At 36.1% G+C, this 24,299-nt stretch overlaps 1 protein-coding gene across 1 annotated transcript in view; it reads right to left on the minus strand.

Annotated features, from left to right (window-relative positions):
• Positions 1–24,299, minus strand: part of LOC105832592 (cilia- and flagella-associated protein 100) — a 106,425-nt gene that overhangs the window by 46,426 nt on the left and 35,700 nt on the right. Inside the window, exons 4-5 of the mRNA XM_012673688.3 lie at positions 19,347–19,719; positions 19,038–19,267 (exon numbers count right to left, since the gene is read on the minus strand). Of these exons, the coding sequence (XP_012529142.1) occupies positions 19,038–19,267; positions 19,347–19,719 (603 nt within the window). The remainder of the gene's footprint in view (positions 1–19,037; positions 19,268–19,346; positions 19,720–24,299) is intronic.

Below are 24,299 nucleotides of genomic sequence, written 5' to 3' on the forward strand. Positions count from 1 at the left end.
AATTTTCTAGGAAACCACAAAAGATTACAGAAAAAGGATAGCGGAAATGAGAAAGAACTATAGAAAACTAGGTTGTTTAATGAATCTTAAGTTGCATTTCTTGGATTCTCATACCCACATAGAAATGAAACCTCCAGTAGACGTCTATTGGACGTCTGTCATTGAAGTTTGAAACTTCCAGGGGACGTCCCTTGGACATCCAATACAGAGCCACTGGAAATCCATAGTTCTGCATTGCGTACGTCCATTGGACCTCCAATTGACGTCGTCAAAGATGTCTACTGAACGTTGTGTGGATCATTGATGGAAGATTCATGGAACTTCGATGGATGTCTGACGGATGTTTTGGATCATTACGTATAAAAAAATATATTCTTAACAAAATGCAAAAATATCTTTATTCAAAAATAGTTTATACTTAAAATTGAGTATAAATATTTCTTGATTAAATGTATTATGTTTCTTATAAATATTTTTTTAAACATATCATTTTTCTTAAATAAAAGTTTTATTTTGTCCTTCTCATTTTTATCAATCTTTTTTACAAACTGATATAGTTCACCAGTCTTGTATGATATATCGATGGCGAAATCTTACTTTCTTCTGCGCTCTTGACGAGCCCCTTTTATTCCACCAAAAAGTGCATTTTATTCACAAGAAACACACGTCCCGTAGCGACGGGTAATGAAGGTTTTACAGAGCCTCGGTGGATAATTGACGGACATTTTGTGGATCATTAGTAGTGGAGCTTCGATTCTACGAAACGTCCGTCAGTTGTCCATCAAGGCTCCGTGAAGCCTCTACTAATGATCCACAAAACGTCCATCAGTCGTCATCAAGACTCCACTCTCTACCAATGATCTATGAAACATCCATCAGTCGTCCATCGAGACTCCGTCAAACCTTTATTAATTATCCGCGTAACGTACATAATGGATATCTTTTAAGATGTTTTACAGGAATTTATAGAGGTAAGATAGATCATCTATCTGATTGTCACCGTGGAAGTAAATATCCCATAGAGCTATGGAAGTTTAGTAGATCTCTAATGGACGTCCATCTGATTTTCATCATGCAAGTAAACTTCTAATGAAGCCATGGAAGTTTACTGGATCTCTAATGGACGTCCATCTGACATCTACTATGGAAGTAAACATCCAATGGAATCATGGAAGTTTACTGGATCTTCAATGGGCGTCCATCTGACTTCCACCGTGGATATAGACGTCCCATGCATCTATGGAGGTTTAGTGGATGTCCATTGGACGTCCACTGGATGCCAATTTCTATGTGGGTATCGACTACTTCCCAGAAAATCTAGGTGAAGGACAAGAAAAAAGATTTCATTAGAACCTCAAGGAGATTGAGCATCGATATCAAGGCAAGGGAGATGTGAACATGATGGCTGATTTCTGCTGGACGCTCAAACGAGGTGTCTCTGTGAAAGGGAAGAAACATAAGAGAAATTGCACAGAACCTTTGAGAAGAGTTATGTACAATAGAAAAAGGAAGTAAATTTTCTACGCTTTTTATTTACAGAAGCTCAGACTTGTCATACGTATTGAATTTTCGCCAGGTAATGTGGTTATGCAAGTCTGAACGCTCTGGCTTATACATTTGTAAACTACTTTTACAAGATGTTTTTTTTTGAGATTAGAAAAAATGTGGCAATTCAGCAATTCTGATCTTGAATTTCGATTTAGCGGGTCAAAATACATAAGGATTGACTGATCTAGTCCGCCGGACCAACCACTTTTTTTGTGTGCCTGTGTTATTAAAGATGGAATTTTAACTTATAAATTAACGTCTATCATATATTGATATTAATTAATATTATGTTGTCATGTCCGTTACGTCCGGCGGGGTTAGGATCGCGTAATGTTGTATTTTATTTCTTTTCCTTATTTATTTGCAGTATCACGTTACAATGCCATTTCTTTAGTTCGTGCAATTTTAGAATCGCGTGACCAAGGCTTAATTCAACGCGGGTAATGAATAGTAGTGCTTCGCGCGACGCTTCAATTTTTCTCGCTCGAAGGACGCAGGATCATCCGAAGGCATGGATCGGCGGGAGCAGGAGACATATACCTGTCACCGTACACGGGGGTGGAGGCGCCTGGTTGTAGCGGCACCGAAGTGTCCGCTCCGGTGCTGTCTAAAATGGCGGAACGCTCAGGAGCGCGCCGATCCCCGCGCTTACGGTAAAGCCAGTGGATTCGCAGGGGCCATTGATGGGGAAGGATAAACGCTAGTTAACGCGCACCTTCCCTCACCGTTGGCTGTTTGTCTCCCGCAGGATAGGTTTCGACAGAATGAGAGAGATGGAAAAAGAACTCTCTCCACCAACGCGCTCCGGGAGAACGCTGACCAGCGCTCGCCTAGGGGCGACGGGATGTTACCGCGCTCCTTGCGGGAACGCAGTGCAGCGCTCCTCTTCCCCTCCCACACTGTTCGCGAAAGAAAAGAGAATTCGAAGCACCGCCGATCACTTTGACGCACTGCGATTCGCAGGGAAAAGAAGAAAGAATAACTCAATTTGAATGAAATAGTATCACTGATTTACTTTAATAAAAAAAGAAAAACAAAGAAATATTTAATTAATGGGAACTGGCACCTTTACAACACTGTCCTTACTTGAATTCGCACGCACAACGCACGCAGATCTAACCACTAAAAATTAACGCAAGTTTATAAATTAATTTACGCAAATGGGATTTGCTACTTGGTCTCGCAGACTCAAAAATAAAAAGGAAAATATTTTAAGTTCCCTTCGGAAATTATTCCAAGTCCGTTCACGAAAAAAGTATTGTAAGTTCGCTCATGAAAAATATCCCAAGTTCCCTTATGGAAATTATTCCAAGTCCGTTAACGAAAAAAGTATTTTAAGTTCGCTCATGAAAAACATTCTAAGTTCGCTCGCAAAAAATATTCTAAGTTTGTTCGCGAAAAATATGCTAAGTTTGCTCGCGAAAAATATGCTAAGTTCGCTCGCGAAAAATATTCTAAGTTTCCTCGCAAAAAATATTCTAAGTTCCTTCGCGAGAGAGCGCGAAATATTCTAAGTTTACACGCGAATTTGCGAAAAATTTCTAAGTTCACGCGTGAAATCGCAAAAAATTTCTAAATTCACGTGCGAAGTTGCGAAAAATTTCTAAGTTCTCACACGAAGATTAACAAACCGAACGAGCTGAGTCAAAGGAGCAAAATCCGAATTTGGGCCGAAAATCTCGGTTTATATATGCGCGAAGTAAGGATGATCGTGGGTGAAGGGTTAGGAAACGCTGATGATAAATCATCTTACTCCTGTCATCTAATTTGTTAAGTATTAGGTCTACGGCTTCGATCTCGCTTTCGGCGGTTAGCGCTTTCTGTGTTTATCTACAATTTTTACTCGTGCGCCGCGGATCGGCCGTAGGAACTTCTTATAGCGTTTTCTACTGGGAAAACTGGTGCAGCACCAACGCTGCGGTAGATTTCGATGAAAACTCCACTAGCGCAATAATAGTGCAGGTTTAGTGTGATTCAGTGGAACACATCATTAAACAGGTTTAAAAATTAAACAATTTCATTGTTATAAAGTTTACTAAAATAATGTAATAACATATACTTTAATGTAATACCTTAAAGCACGAACATAACATCTATTTAATTTGCACTGGCACCTTCCACCGTATCGAAAGACGGTGGAGCAAAAGTTGCACTCGGTGCAATTTTTTTGCATCAATTTTGTCAGTAGAACATTAAATACTGAAAATATGTAAACTGATTTTTACAGTGGAACAATAAAATTGCACTCAGTGTGCACCAGTGTTACACTAGTTTTCCCAGTAGAAAACGCTATTAATTGCTCACATTCCTGTTATGAGTGACACACTCATAACGATAAAAAATGTGTCAGTAGCACGATGACGTAAGTCGGTCAGGTGTTTCCTTCAACTTCAATGTGTTTACTCATTGTATTAAGTTTTATGCAATCTAAGGGCAATTTTAATGGATGTAATCGATTGTAATTTGTATCTATCACAATGCTATAGTATTAATAAGAATATAAGGACCATACATCAAATCGTAATTCTGCACTTTTTTACAATCTTTGCAAATATAATTTGTATTAATCGCCCTATCTATTGCGTTTTGCATATGGCCTAGTTTGTTTTGAAATTTTAAATAGTGCGCCAGCGGTCGTTTTAAATAATTAATTAAAAATAAACAATCGATAGAACTCTTTATAAAATGTCTTGAAATAGTCGGAACTATGCGAGAACTGTCGGGAACTCTTGAAAAAGTGATAGAAACGCCCAGCGCACCCTTTTAATCGTAAATGGTGCGCCAGGGGTTGGGTTAAACAATTAATTAAAAATTATTAATCAACGGAACTTTTTGCAAAATGAGTTGAAATTGTCAGGAACTATAAAACTCTTTGAGAACTATAGGAAAATAAAACAGAAATTAATTTTTTTTTGAAAATTGGAAGTTTTACGGAAATTTAGCACCTTATATTTTTAAATTATTTTTATTTTAATTAATTCGGTAGAACTATTGATATAAACTATCAGGAACTGTAGAACTATTCTAAAAGAAGCTAGAACTCCTAAGAAATAATCGATTTTTACGATTCGGTGCGCTGCATGAACTTAGCGCACCATATTTTTAAATTTAATTTTATTATATTTAATCAACGGAACTCTCGAAAATTCTTACAGAGAACTCTAGAACTATTCGAAAGGATACTAGAACTCTAAAGAAACTTCTGGATTTTTGAATATGGTGCGCCAAGTTCACGAAAGTGTGGAATCGTGAGTCCGCTATTACAGCGCACGACCAAACATTCGTGGGCCGCTACTCTAATATACCACTACTCAGCTTGAGAAGCCGCGGTACATCGTCTTCGCTCTGCAGGCTGGTCGGAGGAACGTCATGCTCGAGGACTCAAGTCGATTCGATCATTGCAAACTGATCAATATAAAACTGTATCTAAACTCGAATTGTTTTGCGACGATATGAATCTGGATTTTGATAAAAACAGATGGTCGATTCTCTACAACATGTACGTACGTTTCTATAAAACCTATTACGTATTATCAGATGTCTTTGAATTAATTAATTAATTAACTAATTAATTAATTAGTTATTAATTAATTAATTAATTAATTAAACCTTGTATTATGTATATATCGAGAACGGTTGAAGATACGAACTTGGGATAAGCATTAATATTATCAGAGGTCTTTGAATTAATTAATTAATTAATTAATTAAACCTTGTAACGTGTATATCTCGAGAACGGTTGGAGATACAAACTTGGGATAAGTACTAGTATTATCAAATGTCTTCGAATTAATTAATTAATTAATTAAACCTTGTATTATGTATATCTCGAGAACGGTTGGAGATACAAACTTGGGATAAGCACTAGTATTATCAGATGTTTTCGGATTAATTAATTAATTAATTAAATTTAAAAACATGCAAATCTCGAGAACAGTTGGAAATGCGAACTTAAGATAAGCAGTGGTATTATCGGAATACTTTAGAGACTTTATGCTTATCTATAATTAATTAATTAATTAATTAATTAAACCTTGTAGCATGTGTATCTCGTGAACGGTTAGAGATACGAACTTGGGATAAGCACTAGTATTATCAAATTCCTTTAAATTAATTAATTAAATTAATTAATTAAACCTTGTATTATGTATATCTCGAGAACGGTTGGAGATACGCATTTGAGATAAGCACTAGTATTATCAAATGTTTTCGGATTAATTAATTAATTAAAATTTAATTAATTATTAATTAATTAATTAAATTTTAAAACATGCAAATCTCGAGAACGGTTAGAGATGCGAACTTGGGATAAGCAGTAGTATCATCGGAACAATTTAGAGAGTCAAAGCTTATCTATAATTAATTAATTAATTAATTAATTAATTAAACCTTGTAGCATGTGTATCTCGAGAACGGTTAGAGATACGAACTTGGGATAAGCCCTAATATTATCAGATGTCTTTGCATTAATTAATTAAATAATTAATTATATAATTAATTAATTAAATCTTATACCATGTATATCTCGAGAACGGTTGGAGATACGAACTTGGAATTAGCACTAGTATTATTAGATGTCTTCGGATTAATTACTTAATTAAAATTTAATTAATTATTAATTAATTAATTAAATTTCAAAGCATGCAAATCTCGAGAACGATTGGGGATACGAACTTGGGATAAGCACTAGTATTAACAGATGTCTTCAAAGTAATTAATTAATTAATTGAATAATTAATTAATTAAAGCTTGTATCATGTATATATCAAGAACGGTTGAAGATACGACCTTGGAATAAGCACTAGTATTATCAGACGTTTTCGGATTAATTACATAATTTAATTAATTATTAAGTAATTAATTAAATTTATAAAATGCAAATCTCGAGAATGGTTGAAGATACGAACTTGGAATTAGCACTAGTATTATTAGATGTCTTTGGAATAATTAGTTAATTAAAATTTAATTAATTAATGTTTTGTTTAAATATGTCGTAGTAAGTTAATCATAGTTTCATGGATTTAAGTTGCCTAACACTACAAAATATATAATATCCGCATAAAATTCTTTAAAAAAAGGTAAAGAAAAGACGGCAAATGTATGTGCGTGCGTGCGTGCATGTGTGTCTTTAAGGTTTTAATAATGCTTATGTTGGGATACATGAGTACAACCAATATGTCTGGGCAATTTTTATGTGACAGAATATTCGACTTCAATTGCATTGCATTATTTGATGTCTAAAAGAAATGTTTATTAGGTTATTTATAATAAAAGAGTGAGAGAATGTTAGGTCGTATATTCCGCGTGTCGCAACAAAAATAAACAATGATACGCATACATACAAGTAGACATTTTCAATATGGAAGAGAAAGATAATATACATAATTTTAATACATATACGCAAGCGGATAGAAATGATAGACATACTAACTGTACTAATTCGGATACGTAATTTTTTTCAATGTGGAAGCATGTGAAAAAGGAAATATCAATCTGAAATAATGCAGTTAATATGTCTAGGCATTTCTATTTGCTTGAGTATGTGAGAGAATATTAAACTTTTTGTCGCGTAATTTAGTTTGTTAAAAACCTAATATTATAAGCAATAAAATAAACTTGAGAAAATGTTAATTTTCGTATTGTCGCAACAAAAAGAAACAACGTTATATATATATATATACATATACAAGCGGATAAAAATATTTAGACATACTGACTATATACTATTGCAGAGTATCTTTTTCAAGCATGTGAAAAACAGATATACTGCGAATAATATAGTTAGTAAGTTTATGCTCCGTTTATATATGTGTATTAGACCTTATACGCATCGCATTATTTATAAAAATAATTGATAATTAATGAAATAAACATGTGAATATTACAGATAAAGAATAAAACCAATATAACTTTATGTTTTGTTATTTTAATTAAATCTGAGTCTCAATCTTTAATTAGATATAGACTTTAAAATTGTCTTGAAGACCTTCATATATATTATAAAAAGAAATGAGATATCTGGTACTACAAAATAAGTGATATCCCAACAAAATTACTTTTTTTAAAAAGGGTATAAAAAAGCGCCAAGTATACGTGTGCATGAAACGCCCTCAAAAATTTATTTTTGTACAAAATAATTTTTATTTAGCATTACAAATGTGCACTACAAAAGAAATTTTAATAAAATTGTCTTTTCCCCCAAAAAGAACAAAAAGTTTATTTTCTTTACAAAAATTATGATATGAAGAAAACGCGCCAACTATGAAAATGGATGTTCATAGTTAACGCATTTTCTTCATATCACAACGAACTAAAACATCCACTTTTACAAATAATTATTTGTTCAAATAAATGCCAGCTCTCTTTCTTTTTCTTTTGTGCGTGCATCTGAATGTGTGAGTGTGTGCTTGCGTTCGTGCGCGCATGTGCGTGTATGTGTGTTAGTATATAATTTTGTTTGTAAGAAAGCTATTTTTAATATCTCAGTTTCTTATACGTTCGAATGTCTCTCTCTCTCTCTCTCTCTCTCTCTCTCTCTCTCTCTCTCTCTCTCTCTCTCTCTCTCACGCGTGCGCGTGTATAATGTTACACGTATATAATGCCATTACGATTTTTATTGTAAGAAATTGTAGTTTCAAGTAATTATTATTTTATTATGCAAGTTATAAGGAAGCTCTTTTGTATTAAAGTAAATTATTCGGTTTAGCGGCGCTAAGTTTTTGTAATAAAATTTGTATTAAAATATTTATTTGTAATATTTGAACAAATAATTATTTGTAAAAGTGGATGTTTTAGTTTGTATGAACATCCATTTTCATAGTTGGCGCATTTTCTTCATATCATAATTTTTGTAGAGAAAATGAACTTTTTGTTCTTTTTGGGGGAAAAGACAATTTTATTAAAATTTCCTTTGTAGTGCACATTTGTAATGCCAAATAAAAATTATTTTGTACAAAAATAGATTTTTGAGGGCGTTTCATGCGCGCGTATACTTGGCGCTTTTTTATACCTTTTTTAAAAAAGGTAATTTTGGGATTATTATTACACCGCTTTATATGTATAAATTAAACATTAATATTTGTGAACAAAATAAATATTTGTAAAACTTATGTTTCTTATTTTTTCTTTATTTCATGTACCTTTTTCTTTAGTAAAAATATTGCAAGCGAGCAAGCAATGACTGAGAGCAAGAGTGCGTAAAAGTGGCGGCGTACGGATGGGAGCAAGAGCGAATGAGAATACGTACGGAATGTGTGGGAGAGAGAGCGCACGCAATAAGTGAGAGTGAGAACGTGTAAAAATGGAGGCGTACAGTTGGGGTCAAGAAAACGCGAGTCCAAGAGCGAACTTATGAAAGAATATAGAGGGTAGAGGCAATCATAAATGAAACATTAATACAGTTTTTCCGGTATATTTTTTCAACATATTTTTTTAATACAATTTTTACGTAAATATTTTTACAACATTTCTAAATCATTATCGATTAAGAGCGTCATCCCAAATAAGATCCCACACATCTGCGATGCCGTATTTCCCACACGAATTATTTATCACATCGTGTGACGGTTCGCCTTTCCCGAACGTCTCGGATAGGCTCGCCGGGTATCAGGATTTATGTGTCAAGTGTTTATGGGTCATCACGAGGTTAGTTTGCATAGGAACTTCGAGGTGAAACATCATCGGCGGCGGTTAGATGGGTGACCAAACCCTAACCGTTTTTCCGATTATAGAAATTAAATAATGGATGAATACGTGTAACTAGGTTTGGGTGACCAGGTTTACACAAGATTATCGTAGAAATTAAGCGACATTAGATTTGTTAATTTAAGTATTTGCACAGAATAAGGACGAATTTTTAAAATTCTTTTTACTGGATTTGCTGTGATGGAATTAGATAAATATTGTTTTTCTTAATATTGTAACGAGCCGCCCGCCCGTCACCGAGTACCGCGGTAAGCACGCAGGGCCGTTACCCTCTACCTCGTGTGGGGTTCCTGCTCCTTACTTCTCTGTCCCTCTCGTAACAGTAAAATAAAAAATGGAGAGTACAAAACCCTCCACCGATCGAGAGAAGGCAGATATTCCCGATCAGCGAAGTGAGCTGATCGTACGTCTAGGCGGACTGAGCCTGGCCTCCTAGAGTGCAAACTGAGTACCGAACCTAACCTGCGAACCTTACATGACACGTATTGAGTGTCTTTCCGAGTCGCAGACTGAGCGATGACACCACCGACAAGCTCCTCGTTCCGACCACGGAGTGAGTGGTCCCGCACCACCGCTAGGGATCCCGGATTGAAGAGACCGGCGCCACGAAGATCATTCTCGCGAGATGATTTTCTTCTTCTTCTTTAGATTCCCCAGATGGATTTCCGACTCATGTATGAGTCACAGTATCACGGTTTAGCCTGGTCAACGACCTTTGGCAGACTCTTGGGGAAGATGAATCTGCTAGATGTGGGATGATCGTTGACCGCGTACGGAACAGCTAATCGACCACGAACAGCTAATTCCGCCGAGACACGCGCTCCACTGCTCATCACGCCGCGAACACCGCGCAGACGCGCACCGTCGCGACTAATTCGAATGCCGCGACCGACCGATGCGACCAATGTGGATGCCGCGCCGCACCGCGCAGCCGCAACCGTAACGCCGCGACCGACACGAGCGTCGCCTTGCTCCGCGCAGTCGTAACTGCATCACCACGAGTACCGCATATGCCGAGACCGACCGCTGCCGCCAATTGGCGTGCCGACCGACCGACGCACGGACCGTGCTCTCCGCCGCAACCAATCCGAGCACTGAGATACCACGTGCGCACGCGCACGTGCGACACACGTCGCCAACATTCGCTTCTCCTCGCATAGGGCAACTATACATATTAGCGTATGGTACCTTTACTACTGTTCAATAAATTGTTCGTTAGCCGGATATATAAAACTTGTTTCCTTATTCACGCGTGAGGCCCGATTGCGCACATAAGCGATTGGATACAGTAATATTTCTCGATTGGACAGTCTCGTTTGGACACGGACTCGATTGGACACAGACCCAATTGGACACGGACTCGATTGGACACAGACTCGATTGCACACGGACCCGATTGCGCACCGACCCGATTCCACACGATCCGTTTGCACACGGACCCGATTGGACACGGATCCGATTGGACACCATCCCGATCGGACACAGTTTCGATTGCACACGGACCCGATTGCGCACCGACCCGTTTGTACACGACCAGTTTGCACACGGACCCGATTGCGCACCGATCCATTTGCACATGGACCCGATTGCGCACCGACCCGTTTGCACACGGTACGATTCCGCATCGCAGAATAATGCAAAAACAACTTAGATAGCACAAAAAATTTAGCATAAGTTTTCATAAATATTTTACGAATATATTTTTATAATATATTTTTTACAAGTTATATAATTATCATTTTTCATAAACCATTTAGGAATAATACAAAAATTATTATTAACAATATATAAAATATATTTTTAAAATGTACTGAAAAATATTTATGGTATATAAACTTGAAATATTTTTTATATTTTTGGATTATAATAGCATAAATATTTATTTTTAATATTTTCATAAATATTTATTTTATATATATAAATCGCGATGTTTGTATGTCCGTAACTCCTCGGACTGCTTCGTCATTTGTGGTCTGATCTTAACGCCACTAGTGTCAAAATTTAGTAAATTTTTCGGAGACTGCTACCATGGGCTCGAATTTTTCTAAAACAAATTGTTTCAAAAATGATGGGCAAAAATATGCGTTTTTTTTACTAAAGTTTGTATTGTCGCGAACTTCTCCGTCATTTATGGTCTGATCCTCTTCAACTGGTTCCTCTGCAACTGGTCTCAAAATTTCGCATTTTTTCCGTGATGGCTACTATAGATTCGAATTTTTCAAAAACTGGGTGTTTCAAAAATGATAGGCTAAAATATACGTATGAATGATTGAAGTCTGTATGCCCGCGAACTACTCCGTCATTTGTGGTCTTACTCTAATGCAAGAGATCTTATTTTATTTCAAATTTCACAAGGATTGCTGCTATGGGTTTGGTTCTTCAAAATACAGGTTTTTTTTTAATTATTTATATATTGATTAGTAACGAATAAGCGTGTGTCTGTATAACCGCGAACAACATCGTCATTTGTAGCCCGAATCTCTTGCAAATGGTTTCATTTTATTCCAAATTTAACGAGTAAGGCTGTTATGGGATTGGATTTTCCATATACAAGGTGTTTCATTTAAGGACTTACATTTTTTAAAGTCACGCCAAACATTTATGAAACAATCTGTATATGGAAATGAATAAATAAATAATCAATGTAAAAAAGTGTTATTTACATATATAGGGTTTTTCAGAAATTTATATATATAAGTTTAGTTGTCTGTATGTCTGTATGTCCGCGATAATTTTCGTCATTTGATGTCCGAACCTCATGCAATTGGTCTCATTTTGTTTTAAATTTCTTCCGGATTAAAATTAGGGGTTTGTTTTTTACATAAATAGAGTTTTTCCGAAATTTTCTTTATATAGATTAAGTAACGAATATGCGTTTATCTGTATGACCGCGAATCACACCGTCATTTGTGGCCCGAACCATTTGCAAATGGTCTTGTTTTATTCCAAATTTTTTTAGGATGGCAGCCATGGGTTTGGATTTTCCGTATACTCTAGGGTGTTTCATAAATGAATGGCATAACTTTATGAAATGTAGGTCCTAAAAATGAAACAACCTGTATATTGATACGAATCGAATTTTTATTATAGAGAAAGTTTTATAACATGATCTTTATTATGAAAAGTTTTGTGAAAACATGTATTGGATAAGATCACGTTTGAGTTCGGCACCTGATGTAAACGGCACAACAAAAGACTGTGTATTATACGATATGCAAATAATCTCATTTTATTCTAAAATAATCGAGGATGGTTGCCATGAGTTTGGATTTTCCATATACAGAGTGTTTCATAAATGATTGGCGTAAATTTAAGAAATGTAGGTCCTTAAATGAAATCCTTACATAACATGATTTTCATTATGAAAAGTTTGGTAAAAACATGTATAGGACAAGATCACGCTTGAGTACGACATGATGTACTGATGTAAACTGGCATCACTAATGTATTATACGATAAGTACGCATGTTTGTTAGTTTGTATTTTCGCGAACTACTCACACGGACGTGTATTTTTGATCAAAAAATATAAAATTTGAATATCAAAAGCAAATGGATGGACATAGAAATGATTAGGTTTACATTTTAGTGTTATATAAATAGATAAAAGATTTAAAAACAATTAATTATGCATACATACACAAGCGCGATTTAATGGTGATTAGAGTTGAAAATTTAAATCTTCAGAGGAAGTCTATTCATTCGTATTCTGTGACAATTGCTTAATTGAAAAATGAAAAGAGTTATAAATTCGTGAATAAATGAATAAATCAGTTTAAATATAAATTGATAGTATCATATATTGCATGTTATTTTGAAAGATTAAAAATAGCTTATTATAATAAATAAATTTAAGATTTAAAAGAAAATTCAGAGGATTTAACTAGAATGGTAGAGAGTAATTAATGTTAAAAAAAAAACATTTCGACAATGTATAAAGCGGTATTTCAAAATACAGGTTATTTCAAAGAATTTTTTAACAAAGTAACTGCCATCATTTCAGAAACACCCTGTATATTTGTGCGAGTTTTTGGGTCCAACAGACATACAGACGCGGTACTTATATTTGTGCGTGTGTAAAGTAAAAGATTTTAAGCCCGCGCGAAGCGCGGGCAAAAAAGCTAGTCTATATATATAAGTCGCGATGTATGTATGTCCGTAACTCCTCGGACTGCTTCGTCATTTGTGGTCCGATCTTAACGCCACTGGTGTCAAAATTTAGCAAATTTTCCGGAGACTGCTACCATGGGGTCGAATTTTTCACACGTTGTTTCAAAAATGATGGGCAAAAATATACGTTTTTTTGACTAAAGTCTGTATTCCAATAAATTCCTCCGTCATTTGTGGTCCGATCCTCTTGCAACTGGTCTCAAAATTTAGCATTTTTTTAGGGGATGGCGCATATGGACTCCGATTTTTTAAAAACAAGGTGTTTCAAAAATTATAGGCTTCAATATACGTATAAATGACTGAAGTCTGTTTGCCCGCGAACTACACCGTCATTTGAGGGCCGATCTTCTTGCAATTTGTCTAATATCCGGTGGTCAAATTTTACGTGTACATATAACTGGTTTACATTTTTAACAAAATTTCTTTTGTGTCCAAATGCACAGTGTGCAAATGCACCGTATGCAAATGCACCGTGACCAATTGAACCGTACGCAAAATATCGTGTCCAAAAGCACCGTGTCTAAATGCACCGTGTCCATTTAAACCGTGTGCAAGTGCACCGCTCCCATTTTTTATACCTAGCAAATTCGGACATAAAAATATTTATTATATGTATTTTTCTTTCAGTACAAAATATTTATTATATGTATTTTTTTTTCTCATACATGTTTTATAGTCGCAAATCTATGTGGTGCAGAAAATGCTTTGTGTGCACACACACACACACACACACACACACACACACACACACACACACACACACACACACACACACACACACACACACACACACACACACACACACACACACTAGGGGGTGCAAGGGGAGGCTTCGCCCCTTTTTCCGCACCCACCTCGTTCAAGTCGCTAACCCATGTATTATCCGCAATGCGGAATCGTATCGTGTGCAATCGGGTCCGTGTGCAAACGGGTCGGTGCGCAATCGGATCCGTGTGCACTCGAGTCCGTGTGCAATTAGGTCGGTATGCAATCGGGTCCGTGTCCAATCGGGTCGTGTGTAATCGGGTCAGTGCGCAATCGGGTCCGTGTGCAAACGGTTCGGTGTGTAATCGGGTCCGTGTGCAAACAGGTCGTGTACAATCGAATCGGTGCGCAATCGGGTCCGTGTGCAAACGGATCGGTGCGCAATCGAGTCCATGTGCAATCGGGTCAGTGTGCAATCGGATCCGTGTGCAATCGGGTACGTGTCCAATCGGGTCTGTGTCCAATCGAGTTCGTGTCCAATCGGGACTGTGTCCGATCGGTACGATGTGCAATCGAGACTGTGTCCAATCGGGAAATACTACTGTGTCCAATTGCTTATGTGCGCAATCGGGACAGTCCCTTATTCATTGAGTCCACCGTCCGAACCCTGGATCCCGCGGCTATCCGCGGCAAATAATTTAAACGGAGATTCACGGTTACAATATGAATCCAATATTATTGAACCAATATTGGTGCGATATCATTAGTCCAATATTATTGAACCAATGTTGGATAAATAAAATGAAATATCCACTTTTCAATATTGGACTAATTTTTGAAAAACAATTTACATCTAATATATTTTTAATAATTTACCAATATTGCGTCAACATACATTACTACTAAAGTTTAATGCGATCGATTACTCAGTGACTTGAGATAGTTTTTAAGATCGTCGATTTCAACAATAATTTGTAATCAAAATTAAAAAATTAAAATAACGGCCTTATATTCAAAGACGAATTTTGAATTTCAGAAATAATTAAACAAAATTAAAGAGAAATACCCACGGTTTTTTTTAGTTTAGTGGTTACAAATTTATAGTAAAAATTTGAGTTTAACCATAATCTTACACCCAGGATAGAATAAACCCCACGGGCACTTTTAGACTTACAAGAGAACCTCGCAAACCCGTAAATTCTGATTTTAATGAAACTTGGCATGAATGTAGAGGGGGTTAATATATGAATTTAGAAATTTTTAGTTTATGCCCAAAAACGGTTTGAAGGGGTGAAACCATTTTTCGAAGTTGAGACATTTTTGCGGTTTTTCGATATATCTAACAAAACGTAAACAAAATATTAAAATATGTTTCATACAAAAGTTTTACAGCATAAATACCTCCATTTAACTACGCTATTTATTTTTCAAAAAAAAAATTTTTTTTTTAATAAGTAACATAGTTAAATAAAGGTATTTATACTGTAAAACTTTCGTATAAAACATTTTTTTATATTTTGTTTAATTTACGAGGTATATCGAAAAACTCGTTTGCTTTGTTTTCTTTTGTTGGTTACATATTTTTTTCACCGTTATTTGTTTTGTTAGTCGTCGCTCTGTACGGACGTAATTTGTGACATATATTCCACTGACAAATAATTTGATGTGTAATGATTTCTATAACCTTTATAAGTTAACGCTCAAACTATAAGTTTGTACTTTATTTCTTTTTTTGTATTTTATTCACGAGATTCTGTTAAGTTATCTGCATTATTCATTCTTTTCTTAGTTTTGACGCTATGTATGTTCACTGACTTATGTACTTGAAAAGGATTACAATCCAAATGGTTAAAACATCGTTTTAATTTTTAATAAATTATCTTGCCAGTTGGGTCGTCTGCTTATTGAGATGCCTATAAAATATCATTAAAATCGGAGGAGGGTTGGATATGGAAATTCAGCCCAATTGGTTTCCGAATTAACCTCATTTTCAACCGGTTTCCGAGTTAACGCCCTTTTCAATCGACTTCCAAGTTTACGCCTTTTTCAACCGGCTTCCGGGTTAACGCCCTTTTCAAACAGCTTCTGAGGTAACGCCCTTTTATTAAAAAATGATGATGTATATAAAGTAATTTTTTCTATTTTTCTATTTTTTCAATAAAAAATAACGTTAAAAAGCCATTCAAAACTGTAATTCATCAAAATAGACAAAGATAAATGCTAAATGTACATGTAACTTTTTTTCCTAAAATTGACACATTTATACTGCAAAATAAATACCTTTTTTGCAACGGCCACTGTTGAGCTTATTTTTACGTCAAAGTACCACATTTCTAGAAAAGATTCCCGAAAGGATCATTAAAAAATGTTAAAATTAAAAATAATTATGAATTTTTTAGCAAAAGAAGTTATTTTTCGCATTTGCTTAGATTCATTAATTTTTTTCGCTTTTTTAAAATTTAATTGCCTCAAAATAACTTTTGGACATTATTTTTAAAAGTTTTAAGAATGTTATAAAATTTTTTTTAACCAAAATATTTGATAATACAGGAGTAACAACTGTTACGTCCAGCCTTATAGGATTTAACTCTTTATTCGGTAGGAAGGATATTTCAGGGAGAACAGGTAAGGCAGGGAAGAACGTAACAAAACATATAGAATTCCCATAGGCACACTGATTAAGAGAGGGTAGGTGCTTCGGGTCGAACGCACTTTTTATGACTCAAAAATATAGGTCAACGTGCCGATAGGCCCGCTATAACTCGTTTCGAGTCGTACGTCCGTCGGTCCAAGTTTCGAGTCAACGAATTGAATCGCTTTAACTCGGGATCGGACCAGATGCAGTCTTTGTTCGGGATAGGCGAGGTCGTTATTAATTAAAATAAATGATAAAGTTTCACATAAAATTAACAAAAGTATTTATTCTAATAACAAATAAAAATAAAAATAAAAGAAAATACAAATAAACGCTGAAGTCGTGGTTTGACAATTTGTAATAACGGTATAATCGAAATTAAAATGCATAGTGAGTATATATATAGTTGTACAAATATTAAATAAGTATGTGGTGGGCGGAGAAAAGGAAACAAGAGATTTTTTTTATTCTATAGTATTAACGGTAAACGCGAAGCAAAGAAATAGACGAAGGGTTTATTAAATGGTTACATGGAGAAAACAGAAATGCTTGAAATTGTAAGAGGATAAAGAATAACGTAGGAGAGAGTGGCGGTGGAACATCTTCGGGTTTTAGAGAACTGATCTAGGAATAAGTAAGAGAAACAGGAGAAGCGGGACGTTTCGAGGATCACACGGGGGTTCCTCGAGATTGTGGCATGGTGTCGGGATATCTGAGGATCACACAAGGGTTCCTCAGGGTTGTGGTATGGTGACGGGATATCCTGAGATTCGCACACGGGAGCCTCAGGTTCGTGTAAGTGTGTGTGAACTTGAGATTCGCACACGGGAGCCTCAGGTTCGTGTGAGTGTGAGGGAATTATTTATAAATAATAGGAGGGTCTTAAAGAATTAAAACGGAAGGGAGTAGATGAGTAACGTAAAACAAAGAAAGAAATTGTGATTGTAGGACTTACTGGTTCTTGAATAAATTCGTTGGAATCGAAGGGATTTTTTGACCGGATGGAACGGCACTAAAGTTTACTTGCGCACTGATTCTACATGATTACTAACTAACTAACTCTCTCATTAACTGAACTGACTAAAAACTCTAAACGTAACTGAACTCACAACTAACTACTCTCAACTAACTGATTATTACTGACTGATTTTCTTCAAGATTTGGTATTATATATATATAGTCTTACAGAGAGAGGATCCAGATGTAAGTGGTTTAAATATTCTAACTGGTAGGACTCTTTTTCAGGATTGTGTGGTGAGTGAATTCTAAGTTTTCTTATTGGAGAAATAGTTTTTCCTCTTTGCCCAATCATACGTTGAGTAATCTGTCGAAAGTTTCTCTGTTTCCTCCCACATTCTTTCAATTTTATCGAAGGGATCCGACCTATCGCGTAGGTTATCTTCCCTTTGGGTTTAAGAGATAAATAATTTTTTTTTTCTATCGTGTTAGACGTGCTACGGTATGGTTTGCAGATGGAGGAAACGGTTATTTATTTTATGCTTATGTTTAGATACTTTATTGCTCAATTTTTTGTGAGGAAACGTGAAACTTTGCTTGGATCCCATGTTTGTTTTTGAATTTCTCTCTTCAGAATTTATTATTTGTTGACTCAATATTCAAAAGGAGTCGGAATTATCAACTTGGTCGTTTCGTCCATCCATATTTGTCATTACGTTTCTAACAGACTAATCCTAGACGCATAAAAAATTATCGGAGACCGTTGAAACGGAATTTCTTTTGTAAATTATTTGTTTTTCTGACAAAGGGAAATCGTGGAGTCTGCCAGACGTAACACAACCATTTAAAAAGGGTGAGGTGTATTTCATCCCTTGTGTAAGATATAAAATTATTTGATAGTGTGTAGGATTAGGGTTAACACAAATTTAAAATAGCGGATCAAATATGGCGGCCATGTAGAGAGACACATTTCTACTTCTTTAAAGATGATTCGAAAAAGCTAGAAAACATTAGTCACTATTGATAGATTCAAAATGGCGGACTGAACATGGTGGACACGTATAGAGAAGCTTCAATTTTCCGTGTAGACTGAGGTTACGCATTCGAATTCAGCTTTTCTGATTTTGGGTATTTGTACCCAAAAAGCCAACTTTATTTGACTTTTTATGTTGCGCCTCAGTCTGCACGAAAAATTGAAGTTTCTCTATACGTGTCCGGATTGCAATGAATTTGCATTATTATCACCATGTATATAATTAAATACCTAACTTAATGAATTATAATTTATTTGGTCTAGTCAAACTTGAACTGATACGGACTTCCAAATCGTTGATCGTTGAAATGATCTCACTGATCTCTCGTTTGATCTGCGCTTCGGCTATAGTGATAGTCATAGTCATATCTGCCATCGGTGCAGCGAGCGACTCGAGATGTATGAGTGCATTTAAATTCTGAGTCTCCATCGTTCGGAAAATGCGGATCATGTCGAATGGATCCTCAAAGTATAGCTCGCTCGGGTCGGTATCAACGACGTCCTGCTCGAATAGTTCTAAAACAAACGGTTATTCGCAAATTAAGAAAAATTTTACAAAGTATTAAGTGGCAAGTGTCGTGTCCTTATATTTTACCTATTAAGTTTTCCAAGGATGTGCTCTCATTTAATGTTCTATATCTACTAAATAAATCTGTCGATGGAGTGTCGACAAGAATGGTACTCCTTGGTGACTCGGACCGTTGGGGCCAGTCGTACTTGACCTTCCAAGCAACAGGTGATATTCGATAAAGGAACATTTGGCACATTTTTACCAGTCTCCAGTTTTCCTCCCAGACATAAACATCTAATCTGCTTTGACCAAATTGTTTCGCGAGCTCATTCTTTTGTGCGTTAATTTCTTCAGTTAATTTGTTTTCCCATTCTGCTTTTTCCAGCATAAGCATACTTTTTTCATGAGTTTTTGATAGAAATTCATCAAAGCCATTTATATATCTCTGGCAATGAACCTTTTGCAAAACAAGTAAAATAAATAAATTTATGTAAAAATATGTAATATTTACTTAAATGATTAATCATATCGAATAATGCACTTTTTACGCATATATAAACTATTTTAACTAAACTGATTATTTTTTATTGCTATTACTAATACGAAAAAAATTTGTAAGAAAGCTGTCACTATAAGAAGAGATTTTAATGTTATTAGATATCAAAGAAAATTGACACGTAATTGTCTTGCTAAGAGACCATAAAAGTTGTAGACTTATTTGTTAACAGATAGTGTGGTCTGATTGCAGATCATTACCCAGATAGGAATGCATGCAGAAAAATTTTAGCATTTTAATTTCTAAATGTAATGTAGGATATTTATGTCATAATTGTAAATCTAATTCTTAAAATAATTAATTCTAAATTTATGTAACATGTAGCAATCTTTAAAAAATCGATGCTTAAAATAAATTTCTGCACAATTGTAGTATTTGTGTGTATCATCTCTGTACAATTATTGCTGATTACATTTCAAAAATTAATTTTGTAATTATTTACTAAAAACCATTACAGTATCAAATTGTAGAATTATTAGTCAAATATTCTCAAATAAAAATTTTACAAAGAAACATGTATACTATTTCAATATTATTTATAAATAAAGTGACAAATTGTGTTTACAATTATTACAATTATTACATCATCTGCAGAAAGCGATTATTCGCCTATTTCTCGAAATCGCCTGAATTTACCTAATATCCGTGTGGAAATTTGACCGTGATAAACTAGTTTGGGTCTAGCGCTTAGCCAGTTTTTCCAGTTTATTTTTCTTAGTCAAGCGCTATAAAGGATTTAGTTCGCGTATATTTGCTAGGCACATTTTGTTTAGTAATTGTCAACGTTAACTTGCAAGAAACATATAGAATATTTTAATTAGTACCTGCCTAGAGTCCAGGTAAATTTTCGTAAATTTTATTATAGTTCTATATATCGATCGTCACTAAAGTTAGCGCCACTGAAGTTCTATTTCCTTGACCTTGATAACAAAGCTTAATATTGTCTAAGTATTATAACTTATCATAATATATACTATTGAAAGATGCCGATATATAATAATTAATATTTTTTTAGTTGCATTACGATATTACTTTGTAATTAAAGATTTTAAATTAATTAATAAAAATTACGGTCTATTTAATGTGACGAAAAGCGTGAATTAACAATTAAATACCATTCATAAAATGGATACGTTAGACCGATTTTTGTTCGCTGCATCACTGCACAAATTCAGGCAATAAAACTCCTAGTTCTGATGTGTGGAACCATTCCATCCTTCCATGATAATCCGTGATGATTCTTATTCAACCACATCGCCTGATGTCTCTCCGCCTTGGTGAGACTATATCATAGTGTGAAGCATTCAGAAACATAGTTGATGAGTTCCAATCCATCCTTGAGAGAAGTAATTTCCTTCACAACATAACTTCTTCCAACGATGAAATCTTGCAGGTCTACGAACTTTGGTACAGACATGACTATTGTTTTTTGAGAAGACTACGATTGACTTCGATGCGTCGTAGAGTTATATATCGTCTCATTTCTACCCTCTCTCCTTTAATGTATAGCAAGACAACAGTGTTAGGTGATTTTGCGCACGTTTGTTAACGTTGTTTGTTAATGTTGTACTGAACCACGCGATCGTGTATAATTAGGCAGTATGCGATGGTATTCGTCGGCACATTCTCTTTGAATTCAAATTCTATGCGCACGTCCACGGTTGCGCTCTTGACCGATTCGTTCTGCCGAGAGTAATCGATGATCACGAACAAACCATTAAGTAGAAAAGTCGAAATGGTGAGACTTACTCTCGAGATACTCGTGTTCATAATAGCCCTTGCAGAACATGTTATACAAAATCGCCCATTTTTATCGAAATCAAAGTTCATATCGTCGTACGGATAACATTCCGAGTTCAAATACAGCTTCACTTTGTCAATTTGCAATGATCGAATCGGCCTGGGTCATCGGACATAACGTTCTTTCGACCTGTCTGCAGAGCAAAAATGACCTATCGCGGTTTCTCTATATCGCGGAACTGAGTAGTGGTCTTGATAGCCCACGAATGCTTAGTTGTTTGCTGCAATAGCGGAAACTCGTACAGATCCCATGAGCGAAAAGCCATGCTCAGGTAACGTCCGCTTTTCAAAGTACGTAGCATCGACAACTTATGTATCTCGTTCAGCAGAACGTGAGGCATGCGCCATTATATCTTGAATATATCAATTACGGGTTCCAACTCTGAACTTTCCATCAGACTATTGTTATCGTTACGCGCGCGTATTAAAATCAGCTCGTGACGAGCATTGATCATCACGTTGATCACCACGCGTCTGTAATCCTCGCAGAACTCCAACATGTTAAGCAGTGCTATGTTGTTGGGTTTACCAAAATGTATTCTGTAGGCGCATTTGATCTCGCATCTCATTGTATTGTAATTAGCATGAAGCGTTATCGGATACTCATCGTCGTTGTCTCCACGCGTGACGTCATCGATTTTTTCACCGGAACGGATTCCGTCGTGTTGCGGACGTTTTCGCGAAATTGCCCATTTCAAAAACTTGTTTATAGCTCGCAGTTCGTACGGTCCCTCGGGAATCATAATCTCCGTGTTGTCTTCGTCCAAGTAAAACGTATTGTTCGAAGCATTCACATTTGGTATCGTGTTATAAATTTCAAAAATCGCTAGACCAAGCTCGTAGTCATCGTCGCTCAAATCTATAGCCGGAGAATAGTGCCGCGAGAACTAACTTCTTGCTGCTTAGCGTAAATGTCAGTGATATGGTGAAATACTGAGTCTTTGCGGTACTAGCCTAGCTTTTTAAATTCGCACGCGTCGGAGAAACTGCAGACAAAGTCGTAGATGCTCTGATCGTAGGTTTAATAGGACGTTCGATTATATTCGATTGTTGTCACTTCGTCCCCAAAGTATCGTATTAGTTCTCTAGTCGAAAATTGTAGAAACTGTCGAAATAAGCAATGCAGTTTCTTCTCCTTGCGTACACTACTCAGTAAGTACCAGGGCCCGCCGCATCGTCCAAATTTACGATACCATTTTCGTTTCGACGCGCGCCACTCGTTGTAACGCATTGTTACCAACTGATAATTGTACGTTCGTCGTCGCACTCGTAGGCAATGTTAATGTTTCTTTGATGTTTTTCTTTCTTCTGTACAGCTTTTTCATGTTTGTACGGGTCGAGATAGAGTTCTCGTCCGTGTTTGTACGGAGCGAGATATAAGCCTCGAGTTGACGTCGCGCAGCTTTGTTGTTGTTTACCATTTTTGCTCCACCAATCAAGGATCCGAGCGCACCCAATATTGGAAAAATCGGTAAAATGCACCGCCTCGTTTTACAGCTTAAAGTCTACTTTTTTTCGTTTAATTCTTCTTCTTCATACCCATACCGATCTTCATCTTGACTTTCATGGCTGCCCAGACAGCAGCAGCGGCTGCTCTTTTCCCGAAAGGCGAATCTCTCACGATTACTCGTTTTAGCGTTTTGTCCGCGAGTAATCTGTCCGCCGCTTGTCTGTCGGCGAGCTCGTTGCTCTGGGAGTGCGCAATGTGTTTGCGACACGCCGCGTCGAGCGGATTTATACCTCGGTCGCCTTTGGCCAATCGCTTTTTCAGCCGAGTATCCGGACCGCTAAACTGGTAACCGGAAATATGTAACTCAAAAAGAAGAGCGTTTATCGCACAATTCAACAGATGACCACAGCCGCTTTTTATTGCGACAGATGGCATTTGGCACAATTCTTGATCAACGGCGCGGGTTTGTCGATGTGCGTCCGTTGGCACAGTAGACTGTAATGCTTGTAGCAATGGCGATTTCTTCGGACCTCCGAATTAGCCCTTATATATTCGTGTGGAAGCTTGTTCCACACGTGTTCGATAAAGTTGTCACACACGCGTAACAGAATAGGTTTCGGCACAAATTCTAACTGCTCAATGCACAATTCGAGTATATCGGAGAGATATAACAGTATAAGACATGTTTGATACTGAACGACGCGTAAGATATTGGGCGACGCGCGATTTTTACATATCTATAAATAGTCCCGTGAAGTTAACGAGTGATAACTAGGAGAAAGACTTGCTATACCGATTATAGCTTTGTAAGCCTTTAAACATGCTCAAAACTAAATAGAATATAAACAGAAAAGATATATAAGACATGTTAAGCATAAGAAGAAACGGTTATGCATATGTAAGTAAAAAGCGGTTATACGTAAGAATGTTAAAACGAATGTAAAAGAACGTAAAAGAACGTGAAACGAATCTGAAAAAAATATAAAAGGTACCCCAGCAAACACAGAACATAGCAGCAACATTGCGGCAATGTTATAACATTGTAGCAACATCATAGCAATATTACAACATGTTCTGTGTTTGCTGGGACGTGAATGAACGTGAAAGGTACGTGAACGAACGTGAAAAGTACGTGAACGAACGTGAAAAGTACGTGAACGAATATGACACGAACGTGAAAGGTACATGAACGAACATGAAAAGTACGTGAACAAACGTGAAACAACCGTGA

Source organism: Monomorium pharaonis, chromosome 5 (genome assembly GCF_013373865.1).
Source record: "Monomorium pharaonis isolate MP-MQ-018 chromosome 5, ASM1337386v2, whole genome shotgun sequence".
In the NCBI taxonomy this organism is placed as follows: Eukaryota; Metazoa; Arthropoda; class Insecta; order Hymenoptera; family Formicidae; genus Monomorium; species Monomorium pharaonis.